The sequence below is a fragment of the Dermacentor andersoni genome, chromosome 5, assembly GCF_023375885.2.
Source record: "Dermacentor andersoni chromosome 5, qqDerAnde1_hic_scaffold, whole genome shotgun sequence".
Classification (NCBI taxonomy): domain Eukaryota; kingdom Metazoa; phylum Arthropoda; class Arachnida; order Ixodida; family Ixodidae; genus Dermacentor; species Dermacentor andersoni.
Window position 1 is genome coordinate 190,914,041 of NC_092818.1, and position 19,809 is coordinate 190,933,849.

Here is a 19,809-nt window from a genome sequence, read left to right on the forward strand (position 1 = left end):
ACAAGGGAGGACACAGGACGAACGTTGCGTCCTGTGTCCTCCCTTGTCAGTGTTTTTTTTTTTTTTGGTGCTGTTTTAAGTATGAATGATCCGTACCAACTAGCTCACACCAAAACCCTTCTGAATCAACTGAATACATTTTTCAACCAAGTCATATTTAAGACTTCTAATCAAGGCAGCTAGTTAAGATGAGTTTGTGGTTGCTATTTAATGAACAAGAGAACAGCATTTTTTAGGGAAAATTAACGTAATAGTATTATAATTAACATTAAATAAATGTAAAGCACATACCTCATATGTGTTGGGTAAATAAAGCTCCTGCTGTATTGACCAGACATGTGCCTACCAGGAGTAGGCATCTGCTCAACCATCCAAGTGTTCGCATTCTTTTTTTTTTCACCTGCGAATGCTCAAGGCGAAGTTCTTACTGCACATGGTGAGATTTATTTTTACCAAAACAAAAATTGAGAAAATTTATTTTAGAACATATGGATATTAGAGATTACAGGAAAAAAATGCACTGCTAAATTGAGACCAAAAACAGTGTTTGTGTTAGAAAGTGTAACATTTTTCGTAATGCTGTGGAGACTCCAAGGTTATGTTTTACTTACTAGGCATGCTAGCTCAAGTAGTAAACAATTAAAGATTTTCATTTACTCGAATTAGAGGAACGGAATGGATCAACTTAGCCACTCTATGGAGTTGAAATGGCCCAGCTCTCGCCATTCTGGAGTTATAAGGAGTAGAATTCCCACTCTCCCGAATGGAGTAGGAATGGAATGAAGGGCCTCACTCCACAACTCTGGTTGTGACAGCATGTGTTCACAGTCGGGTGAGATTGGTTCATGTTTGCCTGTACGTGCGAGACACTGTACTTGCAAATTTAATTAATGAGTGAATGTTTACTGCAATTATACAACCAATAAAACTACAAACCTTACTTTGTACAGGAGTGTAGTTACTGCTAGACTGTCGTAATCAATGCACTGCCTTTCAGGCAAAACTGACGTTTTTCTAGAACACAAGCAAATTGCTTGTACATGCTGACTACACAAATATCAACACTGCCACTAGCTTGGCAAACTGCCTCGCGCTTTATTTACAGTTATGAAACAGGTCCAGTGCCATGTGCAGTGTATCGTTTCTAAATAAAAAAAAAACAGTGCACATGAAATGCTGTAAAACAGGCCATGCTGAAAATGCAGCAGAGTTAACACTGCAGAAGGACTGACACCTGGGCGAGTTGGTGCACTCGCATCATGGAGGAAGCATCACAAGAGACTCAACATGCGGTGTAAAACAACGACAGGACAGGCACTGAACTCGCAACTGCGGTTCACCCTATTTATGGCAATTGACATCGACCAGCAATGAAAACTTTATTCACATGGCATCAGCACGAGCACAACAATGTAACGAAGCCTGAGGTACTTTGTTTGATCCCTCATGGCAGCCATCACTCATCTACCAGTACCAGTGGCCTACAAACTCCACTGGTATTGCTAGTAATCTGCATCAAAGCAATTCTGTGAGCACAAGTCATGCCAGAGGTGTAAGTATGGTCCATAACTTTCAGCATAGAAACTAGCACTGCATCAGTATCAATCAAATTTTGATGTAAACATACCCAGATGAAGTCGGGCAATGAACATGCACAAAGAGTCATAAATTTGTAACCTTTATTACAGGCCTCATTTTTTAGAGCACTGAAGTGGCAAAATACAGTGTAAGAACAGCATCCTAACAGGTTCAGTGACAACACACAAATGCGCTACTTGAAAAACTTGCAAACAGAATTTGAAGCAAAAAACGACCCAAAGTGATTAGAAAATTAGGAGTGTAGATTTAGTAAGAAATAAAAGGCACCCAACAAGTATTCTGCAAAGCACACAGAAATACCAAGGCATCAATATGAGCAGTAGGACAATGAGGAACAAATTTTCCTGCTTGGCAAAATTTAAATATAAAGCACATGTCAAGTCATCCTAACAACAGTAAATTCTTGGGCACTTCATGAATGTCTAGTTTGGTGGGAACATACAAGGCTACCGACAATGAAGCATTCTGTAAAGAATAAGTTGATCTCTAAACAGGTCTCATGCAGCAATGGTGACCAACCAACACTAGGTTTGGTCACACAATATAGTGTACAACAACAAAGTAAAGAAACCTAGAAATGATATCAAAATGCTCTCAAGACATTGGTTACCAGCAGGTGAGCAAAATTATTTAAAAGCTTCACTGTTTTCTTCACAGCAGCCACCTACACATGCTATGTAGAACGCACAGGAAGCAATTGGGTGAGGATCAATGCTCAATAAGCTAGCTTCCATGAAAACTTGGCAGTTGGCACACATTCCACACTATATTCACTGGGCAAACCACAAGAATATCCAGAAAATATTGCAAATGGCTGCCCTAGGAGTTCTCTTACATTGCCATTCCTTATTCACATTACACTTGCATCTACCAAAATGATTGAGTAGAAGGCACTGGTTCCACAACATCACAAGTACCTCGCACATGAGGCACGCTTCGCATATAACAATGCCCACTTACACAGGTTTCACAGTATCATAAGCAACCACACTCTCCCTACAACAGTAGTAACAAATGGGCACAGAACATCTACAAGTTGTGCCATACCTCAAGCTAGTTTTACAAGAAAGCAAGTTTCAGAAAACAATATCCATAAGGATATCAGGCAAAAAGAGTATTGTTTCATAAAAATTAAAGATTAAAAAACAATTTTCAGAAAGAAAACAGCAGGCTGATTTGCACTATTGATTTGGAAGACTAACAAGGCCACCTAACTATTTTTCAAGCTACCTTTTCAGCACTACATGTTCACATCTAACATTCATCTACAAAATGAGTGGTGCCCTGTTTGCAGCAGCAACATTTGCGTAAAAATGGAGCATCAGCCAATGCTAATAACTTCCACAGTCTGCCAGCCAGTCTGACATACAAGAAAACATCACTGCTTCACACAGAAGGTTCACGGTCTTTCACACACAATTGAATCCACAGGATAGTTATTTTGTTATTTTCTCTTAATTCAGAGTGGAAATGACACAAAACACATTTTTACTTTGACATTTACAGTGTTATCCAAAGAAAAGCAGTTAACCTTGAGCAAGAACAAAAGGTTTGCAAAGGACTGCACTACATGCATAATAGACACTGTTGAAGCACATATATTATGAAAGAATGAACATGAAGAAATATTGCAGAAAAGTAACAAAGAAACATCTTATAAAAATCAAATATTTTGATCATCTTAAACAGTGTTTAGACTTACAGCAGTGAAAGAGCAACATTCTTAGAAACATGTGCAATCAAAAACTGGTGCCATTGTGTGCCTGGTACTGCAGTGAATTAAAGGTGGTAAGACACGAGCAAGCTGCCCAACACCAAGAAAGGTAAAGACAAGGTGGAAAGGAAGACTATATTACTGGAATGCACACTGAAATGCAAAGACAGGAACATGCACAAAGAAAATAATTTCTAAGACACGCTGTGCAAGCTTCAACCACAAAACATCACAGCTACATTAATGAACCATGAGCAGCAATAACAAACATCATGGCGAGAGCACCTTATAATGATTGGTATGTCTGAATCACATCAACTTCACAATCGAACTGAATTTCTGCATGCCTGCAACCTAGGCAGACCCGCATGAACAAGAAAGATATGATGGGATTGGTTACATAGAGAGGGCTAGGAACACTTGTCATTGATTTTACTAGTACTAGCACAGCTAATCAAGATTTGGCACTTCAACCTGTTACTATCCTTGCATGAAAAATCTAGTTACATTAAATCTCACTGGTGGTGACCTCCCAACTACTGTGAAATAATTTAATTTATAACCGGATGTAGGCATGACATATGGACTTAAATTTGGTGGACTGCATGGTTTGAAACTTCAATAGTACACACCAGCAGCATTTGGCCGATTGTTACAAGGCTGCTCCATAATATTTTGCAGCTTTAGTTTCACAAGAACTTGCAATCTGCACTACAGGCTCTCTGATACTTGCCAAGATCTGGCAGACTGTTCACAGAAGTTGTATGCTTTCCTCCAGGTAAAAAAGCATTTGTGCTTCCAGTGCAGTTGTGCGATTCTGCTCAGTTAACGCACCATTAAATTACAGGTTATCAAACCCTATGTGAATATATTTGCTGTAAGCCAGCATTATTTGAAATGCACTGGAAGTTTGACAGGATGCGAATAGTGCAGATCAACAGCTATGACACACCATAAAAAGATGCTGTAGAGTACCCACGCTCAATTTGCTTCCCTGATGGATAGTAAGTTCAGCAGAGGCATAGGAAATGCTTCCAGCAACCATACTAGGGCAGTTCATCAAGCAATACATAAGCAGCCCATTCGCAGTAGCTGCAAATGAACCAGAGTACAAAGGAAAAGTTTTGTAGCCCTAGTAGAACAACATGCTCAGCTGCATCATTACAATTTTACTTTACTTTGAATGATTCTAAGAAAGAATGATGACCACAGATGCAAGAAAAAATGAAATACAGTCGAATCTCGTTAATTGGAACATGCTTAATTCGAGCTGATGCTGTGGTCCCGTCAAAGTTATATGTATTCCAACGGGCGAAAACGCCCGGTAAATCACGCGGTGGCGCCTCTGACCAGCAGAACCGCTGGAAGCCATAGCCACACTGTGGCAAAACTAGGCCTAGCTACTTTGGCGTCCATTACCAAGCTTCTTGCTTTTGGGTGCTGTGTTCTTCATTGAAACAATTCGCCGCTGTTAGCAATGGCACTGACTCCGTCTTTGTAATAATCCTCGCCAATGGCTTCGAAGCGCGGAAAGCATGACTCGTTGCATAACGCCGGTTTCCGAAAGTCTGCTTCGCCCCAATACAATAAATTTATGCGGTGAAGCATACCAAAAGTTAGAAGGGGCAATTGTCACTGGTCATGGTATGTTTTTTTTAATTATACACACGTGCTCCCGTCGTCTCCTATCACAGTAAGAGCACCGATACGTCTAATAAGTGCACTAACAGGCCTTTAGAGCCATTTCGGACGTGCCTGTGGCTATTTGAGCCCTTGGGGGTCCGATTTTTCAAACGTTTTTGCAGCCTCTAGGGAGTCCGAAAAATCGAACGTTGACTGTAATTTATAAATATGTGTGAATAATTCTTATGGCACTTCCCACTCATGTGTTAGATCCATGCGCATGCACCACTGCAGGTAAGTCCTCCATTCAACTAGCTTCCTTTAATTCGAAAAAATTTTTGGGCCCTTTTGAGTTCGAATTATCGAGATCTGACTGTAATAGCTGTTGACTGATCAGCTGAATGAGGGGCCTCAAACATACAGCCAGTTTAATGCTTCATGACACCATTACAAACCTCCTGAATGGTTGATGAGCACCTCACATTTATAGAAAATTTCACACCCTTTGTAGTGTGTATCATTCTAGGGCTTTCCGAGTTACAGATTCCGCCACTAGCACTTTCATTAGTGCGCAGCTGATAAAAAAGCTGTGGCTCTGTACAGATAAGTGTATATTCCAGGGCAGTGATGGTTGTTACTGTCAGACAAAAGTACTGCTCAAAAAGTGCAAAATTTTGGGAGTGAGTTGCTCGTTATCTGGTATCTATACAGCCAATGCTGAACCATAACCGTGATAAACAACTGCTGTGGTAACAAAGCCAAAATGGCTGTCGTGGGCTTCAGATCCCCATAGTGCCGAAAACCTGTCAGAACAAGCCTACAAAAGATGAATAAAATGAAGGCGTTCACTGGGTTTGCAGTATGAGACTGCATTCTCGCTGGAATTCCCTTACATGTTGCGTGGCCCTCTGAAGTACCTTCTATATGTGACAAATATGGCCTCCTGGATGATACAAGGTGCAGATGACAGGAGAAAGTGTTGCTGCAGCATTGAGCTGAATGGCCAAGAGAAATGGGAGGATATTATGTTCCTGTAAAAAGAAAAAAAAAAGTGATGCAGAATTATGATGTGCATGTCTCAACAATGAACAGCAGCTGTCACATGATAGAACTGCCTCGTGTATAAAAGGCTTTTAGCTTTTTTGGCTCCAATAGAAAAATGAAAAAAGAACAAGAACATCAAAGAAGAGTTTGCGTGAGCTCATTGGTTGAACATAGCAAAAAGAATTTCCAGCAGAAAGCACTGACAAGTCTTCCCTTCTGTCCTTGTCAGTGCTTTCTGCTGGAAACGGCTCTATAAACACTTAAGAATCTGCCAATAAAAAGCCTGCAAGAAACACCAGTTCTTGGCTACTTTCAGCCTTCAAACATTTCATCCAAATAGAACTGACATGAGTTTTCGTGACTCAAAGGGACAGAAACTGTTCTATTTCATTTATTCCGAGGAGTGTGACTAATTTATGGCACCTATAACATTTTCAGCACACCTGGAGCAAACAGATTAGTTAGCGTGACAGTGAAACAGCAAAGAAGCCATGGCGCATCATGCTCATGCTAAGGGAAGACAGCAGTACAAAACAGATGAAAGACAAATCTGATCACAACTATGATAACGTAAAGATGATAACACCATGGCCCTAAAGTATCCCCAATTTAACCTTAACAACAGAACAACAACTTGGAACGAATTCAGTACAAGCAGAGGGTTACCTTCATACAGCCTGGCCAGGATCGTGATGGATGTCGTCGACAGGAAGTCATCTCATAACTCTGTTTTCTTGGCTGCAGCTGGAGGGCTCTTAAGATATGCGACCAAGTTCTCAACTGTGTTCTTTCCCTTGTCATAGTCGGCAACAAACTTTCCTCGCCTTGTTAAAAAGAAAACATCGATAAACGTGAACATGGAAGACAATTACACATGGTAAATTTGTACACATTAAAGAATATTAATGAAACAGCAGTGTACAAACCACTCTGGACAACTTGCATAGTGATTAGTTTTGTTATAGGTCGTGTCCAAACCTCCTCTCTCAGCAACAGCTTCCTCAGAGTAACAAACTGATTTTGAAGACCATATTTTGTGTACTGCAAGTGCCAGGAGCGATTGCAGGAACCGAAAACATGTCACGGCACATTTTGAACACCACCTATTACATCAACATTGCGTTTGGCTGTTTGGATTTTAGGCTGTTTCTGGATGTGCCAAGCACATCACCTAGAAGACAGTGATAGCCTAGAGATAGCTTAAAATGCCTAGCTATACCAGCATGCTTTTAGACGGAAGGTGATTCAGCAGATCTTCAATCAGAAGATAAGGTGTACACATTTCGAATTCTCATTCGTTATGTGACGAGCTTAAAATATGCAGAAAGAAAAAAAGGAACTCACTAGTCGAGCAACGCAATGGCATTAACTACCTGCTCCCCGCTATTATGGAGAAACTGCCTCTCCAAACTGTATAGTGCATAAGTTCATTGCACTGAAAGAAATGCAGTAACTTTCAGCACAGTTCCAGCTTTATAAGTTTTAGTTATGGTGACTGCATGTTTTCAGACACTGTATGGTTTGAGTGCACTTGAAGTTTTAAAAAAAACTTTACTATTACTACATATACCAGTAAAACTGAAACATTATATTCTAGGGTTTTATGTGCCAAAATTATAATATTATGAGGCACTCCATAGTGGTGGGGGACTCCAGACTAATCTTTGCCACCTGGGATTCTCTAACGTGCACCCAAAGCATGGTACACAGCCAGTAAAACTGCAACTGATTTGCTTTGCTTATGTACCTTCACCAGATCCAAATTTCACAATTAAACCTTCAAAATGTTTCTGTGCTTGTTACTTTTACAATTCCTAAAGTCTAGAAATGAACACATTATCTACAATTTTTTTTATCTCAGTACACATTGAAAATTATGTTTCTCTTAACAAACTAGACAAAAAATTAAATTCTGGGGTTTTACTTGCCCAAACCACGTTATTATTATGAGGCACACCCTAGTAGGAGACTCCAGATAAGTTTTAACCATCTGAGGCTCATTGTGCACCCAATGCAAGATACACTGGCATTTTTGCACTTTTCCCCCATCGAAATGCAGCTGCAGTGCCCAGGATTCGATGCTGCACCCTCGGACTTAGCAGCGCAACATCAAAGCCACTATGCCACCCCAGTGGGTGTGATGAAACTAGAACAAACAATGTCTAGTGCAGTAGGAGTGGTCAAAAAGGCATTAAGGGGTTAAGGGTTATGTGTGTAGCAAGACTGTTGCAGCATTAACGTATCTATTACCTGAAATACTTCAGCGTGGGAAGGCTGTTAACTTTCCACTTGGAAGCAAGGGTCTTCTCTTCCGATGCATCAACTGCTACTAGCTTTCCCGATACCTTGATAGGATAAAAAGGAAGGTAAAGGTATGTTGTCTGTGCAACATTCAACAAATCTCGTAGTTAAGGTCATTCATTACTTAAAGCAGAAATACTGACTGAAGTACCAAAGGCACAAGACAGAGTAATGAACGGGACTAACTGAGCATTGTTGCTTCACCAGTTTGTAAAGTGGTGGTAGGCAGGTACTAACAGTGGGCTTTTCCTGCACTCTTTGTTCAGTGGTGAACACTAACCAATCCAGCAATACATCTGTAGCCTTTCACATTTTCCCCACGCACAGATAGCCCCACCACCATGCCAACACATGTAAACAAGAAATGAAACTCGAACCAAGGTGTTTCGTTGCACTTTAAGGGTGTATGCATCAGGATTCATGCTTGGACACAGAATTTAGAAAACTTTGGAAGCATGTTTTGCAGCAAGCTGTGGAGCACTCAGGCAACCAAACATAAGAGCTTTCCTCATTCATACTTTTCTTCATTTGCATATAAATTTCATTATAAAAGCAAGAACAGCTAGGCCAGTTGGCGTCGTCGTTGTCATTATTTCATCATGTCAATTTAGCTAGTTTCCCCTCCCAGAAAAACCAAAGGCTAAACATCTGCCCTTCGCACAAAGTAAAAAGAAGAAGAAAAGAAAAAACATTCGACTGCTAACAGAACACTCCATTTCTGGAACACAAAAGAGAGAAACAGAAGCATAGCCCCGAATACTTACTTGCTCAGAGTGCAACTGTAAAGCAGCTGCAGCAAAAGTTGGCTTCAGTTCTTGGCTAAACTTGCACCCTAAAATAATGGAAGTTTCTCAAAGCACTGACAAGGCACAGCTCAGAGCTAAACTGCACATTTTGACCGGTTCATAAACAGAGCATACCATGTATATTTTGTTGATTGAAGCGCTGGATGTATACTACTACGTGATAGGGTTTTGACTACATGTATTTTTATCTTGCATTTCAATCTTGTATTTGAATTTTTTAAATCTTGTGTTTGCATATCTCAATCTCATATTTGTAATCTTGCATCTTATATTTCGTGAATGTTTTCTTACTTTTTACTTGCAGTGATAAGTAGAATGTTCATTCATTGCTTCTTTTTCTTCTAATCCATTCCATAGGGCCTTTAGGGTACATGAATAAGAAAGTTTGCTGGTCCTTCATGTGCGTAACCAAGATATGTATAGGAAATAATTCTGTTTACATTTCCTGGCCATTTTGAAACTTCCCAACCACTGTGCACTGTTTGCTTGGGCTGATTTCCATAGCATACCTTTAGAATGGACTTTCAAAAAAAATTTTTAAAGTGAGGTGACATCTTAACTATGTGTACAAGGCTGAAAAACTGCATGCTGTATGCCTGGTGGGCTGTCTCAATTCATGGTGCATCATGGTGTTAATGGAGAAATGGCAAAAGTCACAAGATCAGATGCCATGCAAATTCCTTTCCCAACTAAAGTCCCTGGTGCACGTAACCACTTATTTGCGATACTGGAAGAGAATGACTGCTGGTCTTCATAGGAAATTGCACTTGTTAGTGTTATTACACTATATAGTGTAATATTTGCTCTAAACACCACACTTTGAGAAGCAATACTTGACACCTTGTAGAGAATACATGTACAAGGTGTTACAAAACGAAGCTATCAGGTTTATTACTTCATTAAGGCGAAAAAGTGCAATGTGGTGAGGCACATTCTTTTTGTGCGGCGCTTTCTTTAATTTTCCTACTGCTACAGCTGCCTGCTTTTCTTCAATGCAACATGTCAATGAGACTACAGCTGCGCAATTATACCATCTGAGTGAACTGTTCCATGCACAAGGTTAGAAATTTTCTCAACAGTCTTTCTTTTAATAGAAAGTTAGTCATGCAGCTTAAAACGCATGAAGAATGCTACATGTATAATTGCAAGCACTTTCTTTTGTTCACAGCCTGGGTATCCTGGCTGAATTCAAGCGGCACAGCCTCTTCTGCAAGTTTTCGACCAATGCAATGTACTGAAGAAATTCCATATTGTGGAGATGTGCTAGAAGATTTTTTTTTACTGATGCCGTGGTACCTAAACTTTTTACTTTGGCTGCACACTTATATGTTATGTTCAGTGAAGCAAAGAAGTGATCTACGAGTCTGTGTTGTCAGTTGTAGAATGCTTCTTGCTATTAGAAGTTGGTTGGAAAGCTCAACTGTGAAAATGCGAGTTTTACACTGATGTACAGTCGAAACCTGCAATAAGGCAATCCCAAGACAACGAAATATATTTGTATCCCTGGTAAACGTCCATAGGATTCAACGCATTTTTTACCTCTCGAAAACGAAATGCTGCTGCACTACAATCCCACACCAACGAAATTCACCAGAACATAACCTTGCATATTACCTATTCGCACAAGGCTAGCAGGCTCCAAAATTCTCAAATGCAATTGCTATGCACTAAAATTGTGTAAAATACCACCATATTACACTTGCGTGGGCGCCCCCATTTTGTTTACAAAAACAAGCAAGCACCAGAAGCGATTGCGTGTGTTGAAAACACGTTATGGCCGCCACCTTGTTTGTTGTTCGCCCGTTTGAAGCAGCACGCATGTTGCTACCGACATGTGATAATGGTTTTTGCACACCTAGTAATATGCACCTCGGTGAGAAAACTGAAGCAAAAACAGGGAAATCCACGTCCCACCGATGTGGAATTGTTTATGGTGCTTGAGTTGGCAGTCGCAGCCTGAAGTGCCACCACACCTGGAGCTGTGATTCAGCGATTATCTGGTAATATGCATCTCATGCTTCAAGAATGTTGGTTTTGGTGCCACCCGACAGGCATCGCATGACAGATCTGTGCAAAGGGGCCATAAACCGCAATCGATTGCCTACAGATATACAAGATACGATCACTTTTGTGCTCAGCACCAGACACATCGGCGCCTACGGGTGACAGCGTGTGTTGGAGAAATGCTACTACACTTGTGGAGAGCTGTTAATCTGCGTCTGATGCCGAGTTATGCTAAATCTCACAAAAGCGATCGTATCTCCGAAAGCAATTGAACGATAATACTGCTCCACAGCAGTGCTGCCACTGCTGATTGACGCATGCGATGCAGCCTGCACTGTCGGCAATGCAGTTCTATATCTTCGAGCAAAGCTTGCCGAAGTAGGCTAACGGAATTTTAACAGTAAAGTTTCATGCTGCAACTCATTACGTGTCTGTGCCGTCTGATTTTGTAACAACGAAATTCTCACGAAAGTGAATTTTCTCACATTCTCCGCCGATTTCGTTATTGTGAGGTTCAACTGCATGACAGCAAAACAATGAGCATTGATTGATTAGCTACTTACATGGGGCATAAAACATCACCAGTACAGATTCCTGGCCATCAAGGTATGACTGAAAGTCCCCAGACTTTAGCAAGTGCACATGGTTGCCGCCGGGTGAGTCATCCCACCAAGATTTTGGCTTTGGTTTTGGTGCTTTAGATGGTGTGGCCACAGGTGTAGGTTCAGCCGTTGTACCACTCTGGTCTCGAATAAAGCTGACAAAATCTGCTGTCTAAGTATATTTAGAAAAAAAAAAAAAGCATTATGTCAGTCAGTGCATCACACTACCAACCAACTGATGTTACAGATATCCAGTTGAATCACACACAGAATAAAGCATGCATAAAATAGAAAAGCCAGCCTTCTTTATGAGCTAGGTAATGTAACCAATTGAACAAGTTTTCTGGCTCAGTAATTAACACCTGCTCATGGTATCATGTTTATCAGCACGAATACTGATCAATGATAGGACAGAGAAAAGGCTGACCCAAGCTATGCTTTCCTCTGTCCTGTCAATTTTTGCACTTGTTAACATGATCCACAACGCCAGCAATCAGGCAGTCCAACAGCATAACTGCTCGTTAAAATTCCTGAAACAACCGTGAACAGCCTGAATTTGTTGCAAACAGCCTTGACCTGAAGAGCTGTGCTGTGTCTACCTATGAGCGATAATGTGCGGACCATAGTTGTTGTGAAAAATCCGAACTTCTTAGAAATCAATGCACACATTTGAAATCTGGCAATTGCACTGTTGTGTTGTTAAAGGCATTTTCAGGCTGCAGTTCTCAATTCTGGACTGCAGGCCAAGGCTACAAAGTAATTTAGCTTCTTTTTTTGTGTCTGTATGCAACATTTGGCTCATATTCACCCCAAGGCTTTTGCCTAGGGGGTGAACATCGTAAATGCAAGTGTGGAGTTCACCCATGAATTTTACGCTGAATGATTTTAGAGAGAGGCTATTCGTTATATGCAGAGTATCTATTGGCACAGGCTTTTGCGTCCCATCACGATCAATGTAGCTTTTTGTGGATGCCAGCAAGGGCAGCTAGGCAGTATCTGGTTTCTCATAATAAGCAAAATTAAACTAAACGATGCTGTAAAGTAAATGCGTTGTGAGCGCTGTGCATGCCTTACATTTCTCATAACTTCCTAAAATGTTTTGAGGAAGAACCACCGACATTGTTACAGCAGCATTACAAACAGTTTGTAGGAATAGCTAATCCACACACCGATTCCATGCTACCTTACTACAAACATTCAGTGAAGTTATATATTCACTGAAGAAGTTTTATGCATGACAGCGGACGGATACTCCATCACCACTTCACAGCAGGGCCCATGTTTTTTTTAGATTTCTTGTGAAAAATGCTGCATCCTTGAATATCTTATGCAAACCATTTTCACATTATGCAATGTCTAGTGTGGTGCCTGAGTATAGCAACATGCATTACTTGAGGTTTTCATGACAGCTGTATTGTTCCTCAAGCAAACATGTGGCTAGATTTACTGCAGGACGAAAGCCTCTCTGTCAATCTTCAATCGCCCCTGTCTTGCAACAGCTGGCACCATGCTATATGCCTGCGAATTTCCCAATTTCATCACAGCCCCAATTTCGCTGCCGTCCTCCACTGCAATTACTTTCACTTGGGACCCACAATTCAGTAACTAATAATTTGAGCTATGATTTGTCTAAAATGTGGAGGGAGCAATTGATCATATTTGTATAACAGTAATGTTGAAGAATAGCAGAAGTGCAAACAGATTTTTTTTGGCTTTTTGCAATTGTTTGTGAGAACGAAGTAGGAGTTTCTAACATGTTTCCAACAGCTTTATGTAACATCTTCGTTCAATTACACAAAACATTTTTCTTTTTATAACATAAAAATTGAAGATCCCATGCACTGTGGGAATCTGTTATGCGAAGTATTTTGCTGGTAGCTGGATACCCAGCACCACTTGGAATTATGCAAACTGTTACCAGGTAAACTATTGTGTTTGTGCAAGAAGAAAAGCTACGTGCCTGACATGAGCGTGTGTGTCGCTACAGCAGCAAGATGATGATTGTGCGACGCTGACAGCAGGATTTCTACTCTGGCCATTTGATGTGAGCTTATATGCCAACTGTGGGGTTCTAGTACATATGTACTGGATGAGCGTACACATGAGAAACACACTTGCGACATCACCAACTATGTGTTATACTATCATACAGTCGAATCTCTATAATTCGAACTCAAAGGGGCCCGAAAATTTGTTCGAATTAAAAGGAGTTTGAATTAGAAGAAGCTAACTGAATGCAGGACTTACCTGCAGTGGTGCATGCGGACTGATCTAACACATGAGTGGGAAGTTTCATAAGATTTACTCACACATATTCACAAGTTACAGTCAACGTCCGATTTTTCGGACTCGCTAGGGGCCACGATAACGTTAGAAAAATCAGGCAGTCCGAAAAAATAAGATGCATGCCTTTTACTGCCTCCAAGGACTCAAATCACCACAGGCACGTCCGAAATAGCTCTAAAGGCCTGCCAGTATACTTATTAGGCGTATCGGTGCTCGTACTTGTAGCAAGCATGTGACGCCCCCTCAGGCATAATGTTCGTTCGCCGCCAGGCTCGGTGGCCTGCCAAGCTCGGCAGGCAACATTGGTCACCACACCGCAATAAACACGAACGAGCACGGCTGCTCGAAGTCAGTCATCGTTCAGCACCACCACGCTGCGGAGCGTCCGTCTATCAGAGGCTGCCTCGAGCGCTCCCTTGCTCACGAATCCGGGTGGATCGTGATAGTACTGTGATAGGAGACCATGGGTGCACGCGTGTATAATTAAAGGAAGCATACCATGACCAGTGACAATTGCCCCTTTTCACTTTTGGTATGCTTCACCGCACACATCTGCTGTATTGGGGCGAAGCTGACTTTCGGAAACGGGCGTTATGCAACGGGTCATGCTTTCCGTGCTTCGAAGCCATTGGCGAGGATTATTACAAAGACAGAGTCAGTGCCATTGCTGACAACGGCGAATTGTTTCAATGAAAAAAACAGCACCGAACAGCAAGAAGCTTGGTAACGGACGTCGAAGTAGCTAGGCCTAGCGTTGCCACAGTGTGGCTAAGGCTGCCAGCGGATATGCTGGTCGGAGGAGCCGCCGCGTGATTTGGCGCGCTACCAAGGCAATTGACGGAACGCGGTATGTTCGCATTAACCATCGCAAATGCTAGCGCTTTTGAATTACCAGGTATTTTCGCCCATTGGAATACATATAACTTTGACGGGAACCCAGCGTCAGTTCGAATAAACCAAAAGTTTAAATTAAGCGTGTTCGAATTAATGAGATTTGACTGTACCTACACCTATGGCTATGTCATGCGGTGTATGCTAGAACGCCAATGGCATTTGCACTCCGGCAATGAAACAAAACCTGTTCAACCTAAACCGATCATGAAAGTGGTACAGTAGCACACAGCTTCTACGCAGTGTTAGCTGCTAGCATGATGAAAGTGCCGGGGAATGCGTGCCGACCCTGGAGAGGGTTCAGCCTAGCCCAAGCGCAAGCTTTCACAAGGAAAGAATACGAGAAACTGGCACTTGAGCATACGCTAAACATCTTGAAGAGCTACTCGATTTTGGCATGGGAGGCGAACCCAATGCTCTAACCTAGTGGTTAGAGCATAGGGTTGCTGTGCTCGAAGGCAGAGGTTCGATTACACAGTTGGATGTGAATTTCTTTTTATAAAAGTGGTTCAAAGTGTGAAGAGTGCCTGAAATAAGGCAAAGAACGCTTTGAATTGAAGAGCTTGTCCCCATCCTGCCCTACGCAGTCACCTCATAACAAACCACATTTCACATTTTGTAACGCAGGATTACCTACACTGCAGAATGTATACAGTGCCTTCAAGTGCACACCATTTATTTAGGCTAAAAGAAACACTGGCCAATTGTAAATGACTCACCATCTTTCCCCTGGTGTATTCAGATACTGCTTTGAGATAGCTGAAGTACTTGAACGTGGGATAGCCAGCCACATCATAGGCATTGCAGACACCACTGTGCTCTGTGCAGTCGACGGCAGCAAGAGCCACCTGGAGTGAACAGTCAGCATTGAGAAATTTTCTATTCAAGGTCTACAAGCACTGTTACGTTTCCACATGGCCAAAGGCATTCATTAGACATTTACCACAACGCAACCCCACCCATTCATCAGTGCCTATCCAGAAGTCAATGCAATGTTGATGCCGACTGTTGACAGGTCAACAAAAGACCCCTCTACCTGAACCTGACAACTTGGACTAATTGATGAAAAGGGTCAATGTTGAATGCTACCGCGGGAACGGCTTCGACCTCGGATTTCCTGGTTGCAAAATATGCGGGGGCGAAGGTATAACATCAGGGTGGAATGGTGCGTTTTCATGGGTGGGATATTGCGACTTATTCAATGACTGTGATTGGCCACTATACAGTCGTCAGATTCCCTAGTTTAGTTACCTAGGAAAAATGACCGTATGAAAAGCAGAGACTTCTGGTGCAGTGGGGTGGTGCCGACGGGTCTTGATGTGAACTCAGACATTTAATATGCTCCTACATGGAGTGGGCTTCCTTATCTGGAGCCAGTGTAATAATGTAGAATAAACCCCTTTTCCTTCATTTCTACTATCGGATGCACTCGTCAATGGGCTTGGTAGATTCCTGGCCCAAATGCCACCTCAAGTCGCAGCAGCATCCGTACATGCATGCATGGCAGAATTTTTTCTTCACATATTTAAAAAATGAACATGCCATGCTAAACTCTTAAAATGGCAACTTACAATTCCCAAAAGCTCTTGTACCACTTAAAGTAAATGAAAGTTAGATTTTGATAGTACGGCTCCCATAGAATGATTATTTGCTAATTCACTCACACAATTTTGGTACCACATCAACATCCTTGTTGCGACCATAGGCATGAAAATTAGAGGGACAAAACTAGTGGTTACTTGGTTCCAGAACCAAAGTAAGTGAAGGCAGAAGCTGAGAGAAGGGCAAGCCGTTTACTGAAAGCAAATTTTTGACACGCTGTCTACCTGGTAGCCCTTTTCACGATGCCTAAACTAACTCAAGGCTATAAAAGCAAGCATGATTAAAATCTACTCAAGTGGTGATACAAGACCACACAAGAGAGAACAGTGACAACAAAAGAATCAAGCAGCACCAAAACACGAGGTGAATTAGAAGTGGATGAAATTATGCAACAGATGGTTAATTGGTTGCACTAAGTACAGGTACAAGTGGTACCCAACTTAAAACAGTGCCATAATAGAGTTCATCTTCCTCACTGATTCATATGTGTGCCAACAACAATTTCACTAGGCTTGTTTGGCAAGAAGTTGCTGCAGATGTGTGCATAAAATGCTCTTGCATTAAAGGAGACAGTCACGAAACCAGCTGAAGCCAGACACATACCTTGGGGTCATCTTTAAGCACTTCTGCTGCAGACTGGAATTCAGGCTTGGCTCTCTTGCAGTGAACACACCCTGCATTTAAATATTGAGAGAATAAAAATGAAATGCAGAATGAAAACAAGATAGTATAAGTCAAGCTAGAGTTTTTAAAACTAATCATGAAGGAATCTAGCTCAATACTGAAACAACTGGATTCTGCTCTGGAGGTCTCTGGAATGCTTGTGTTCTCACTAGAGTACAGGAAAGCAGCACCTGAACTGTTCACTTCAACTTTGAAGTTAAATCCTGCAAAGAGATGCTTATATCTGTTAACACAGTTTACTGACAAGACTGGTAGCTTTCGTCAATCAAAAGCTACCCATTCTTCCATGATGGCACTGGTGTTTGTTGGCAAAGGCATTTGGAACATCGGTGATGGCAATGAGGAGCGACTACACAAAACGGAATGTATACAGCACAGTTGGCAGTGGGCATGGCAGCATCACCAAGATGCAGCCTTCAAACTCGTTCCTGTTTATTCTTCAGGTGAGCAGATGGTATGAGTCCCTTTCGAAGTAATGATGTCTACTTAATTTTGCTGCCACGCCCATGGTCACTTTGCAAAGCTCTTTGCAAGCTGATTGTTTCCTTGCACTTGTTACTTCTGAGTGGAGATGTTAAACTCAGGCTCTACCCTAGACGGTGTAACAGAACAGTTAAAACCAATTGTAGGGGACATTCAAGAAATAAAGGAAGAAAACTCTTAAACACTAGGCTTAATGCAACCGACAAGAAGCTCAAAAAGATCACCAGCATTGAAAAACATGTTTCAGAGTGCAATAAACAGATATCTCATTTGGAAAAACACCTAATGGCGATGGAAAGAAAAGTGGAGGATCTAGAAAACAGGACCCACCGGTCCAACCTTGTTATCTGCAGTGTTAAAGAACAGCACAACAAATAAACAGACATGCTTCTTAAGTTGGTTGAAAGAAAGATCTTTGAGGGTATACTTGAGATAAAAACCAACGGAATCGAAAGAATCCATTGCCTTGGTAGACAGAAGCAAATTGATGCTTCCAGGGCCCGACCCAGAATTCTGAAACTGCTCAACTATCAAGACAAAGTTACAATCATTAAGCACTGTGCTATGCTTAAGGGCAAAGGCTTCTCTGTTAGTGAATACTTCTTTTGTAATATTCATGGGATTAGAAAGAAGCTATGGAACAGAACAAAAGACATTCGGAATAAGCAAGTAAGGGTGATACTAACCTACAATAAAGTGCGCCTAAATTGGTGCCTTTTTTTGCTTGGGGCAGTGACTATGAAGAGTCCAAAAAACGAAGAGCAAGCAATGTTAAGAAAAACGACTCACTCGAAGTCAGCAGAAGTAACCCTGCTGAATGTCAACGCTCATGTCTTGCAAATAGATCATTTCGAAGCTCTTCTTTTGGATTTGATACGAGACATTGTTGCTGTCACAGAAACATGGTTTTATCCAGACATCTTAGATCTTGCCACTGGGTTATGAGATCGTGTGCAGAGATAGGTGATCAAGAGGCGGGAGCATTGCACTGCTTTTCAAGAGAACTGCGCTACTCTGTTATGCCAGGTAACCCAGAAATTGAGGCAGTGTGGTGCAAGCTAGATTTAGACAAAGCTGTGCATTTGTTCAAGCAGTCTACAGACCACCTAATGCTGAAGTAAGGTATCTGGAACTTCTGGATTATATACACGACCACATGGCAGGTGGCATAGTTATTATGGTTGGCGATCTTAATCTGCCTGAAATGGAATAGTCGTCCATGAAAGTGTGAGGCACTGCAAATGATGTCATCTTAGATATGTTACTTAGCTTTAACTTCATGCAACTGGTACACATCCCCGCTCATGTCCACGGCGGGTCCAGTTCTATTTAGGATGTAGTGTTTGTCAGTGACCATTTCCCAAATGATCATATGCACACTAAAATCTTAGACGGCATATCCGATCATAAATTATTTCTATGCACACTGCTTCTACCTGGTCTTGTCTGACACCATGGCCCTGTAAAATGTGTTCTTGCATTCAATAGAGCAGACAATGCAGCAATTATCACTGACCTCACTCACAAATTTCATTTTTCTTATCTTTGTTTGAATAAAAGCTTAACCACAGAGCATTTATGCTTGCAACTGAAAGCACGCATCATGCATTGTATCAAAAACTTGGTCCCAATAGTGCAAAAAGTTTAATCCTCCTCCTCCTCCTCCTCCTCCTCCTCCTCCTCTCCTCCTCCTATTTTAAGTCCACTGCAGTACCAAGGCCTCTCCCTCCGATCTCCAATTACCTCTGTGCTGCGTCAACCAGTTCCAACTTGCGCCTGCGAATTTCTTAATTTCATCACCCCACCTAGTCTTTTGCCGTCCTCGACTGCATTTCCCTCCTCTTGGCACCCATTCTGTAACCCTAATGGTCTACCAGTTAGCTAACCTACGCATTACATGACCTGCCGAGCTCTATTTCTTTCTCTCAATGTCAATTAGAATATCGGCTATGCCTGATCCACACCACTCTCTTCCCATCTCCTAACGTTACGCCCATCATTCTTCGTTCCATTGCACTTTATGCAGTCCTTAACTTATTTTAGAGCTTCTTTGTCAGTCTCCGTGTTTCTGCCCCATATGTTAGCACCGGTAGAATGCACTGATTGTACACCTTTCTTTTTAGTGATTATGATAAGCTTCCAGTATGGATCTGAGTATGTCTGACATATG

At 41.7% G+C, this 19,809-nt stretch overlaps 1 protein-coding gene across 2 annotated transcripts in view; it reads right to left on the minus strand.

Annotated features, from left to right (window-relative positions):
* Nucleotides 1–1,360: 1,360 nt before the first annotated feature.
* Nucleotides 1,361–19,809, minus strand: part of LOC126532327 (protein disulfide-isomerase A5) — a 50,415-nt gene continuing 31,966 nt past the window's right edge. The window contains exons 16-22 of one of the 2 annotated variants that reach the window (XM_050180037.2): nucleotides 17,076–17,146; nucleotides 15,590–15,718; nucleotides 11,655–11,865; nucleotides 9,046–9,113; nucleotides 8,231–8,325; nucleotides 6,647–6,804; nucleotides 1,361–5,967 (exon numbers count right to left, since the gene is read on the minus strand). In XM_050180037.2, coding sequence (XP_050035994.1) covers nucleotides 6,699–6,804; nucleotides 8,231–8,325; nucleotides 9,046–9,113; nucleotides 11,655–11,865; nucleotides 15,590–15,718; nucleotides 17,076–17,146 — 680 coding nt within the window. In that variant the 3' untranslated portion in view covers nucleotides 1,361–5,967; nucleotides 6,647–6,698. Of the gene's footprint in view, nucleotides 5,968–6,646; nucleotides 6,805–8,230; nucleotides 8,326–9,045; nucleotides 9,114–11,654; nucleotides 11,866–15,589; nucleotides 15,719–17,075; nucleotides 17,147–19,809 lie in introns of those variants that run through there. The other variant, XM_055071434.1, reaches the window with a different exon arrangement.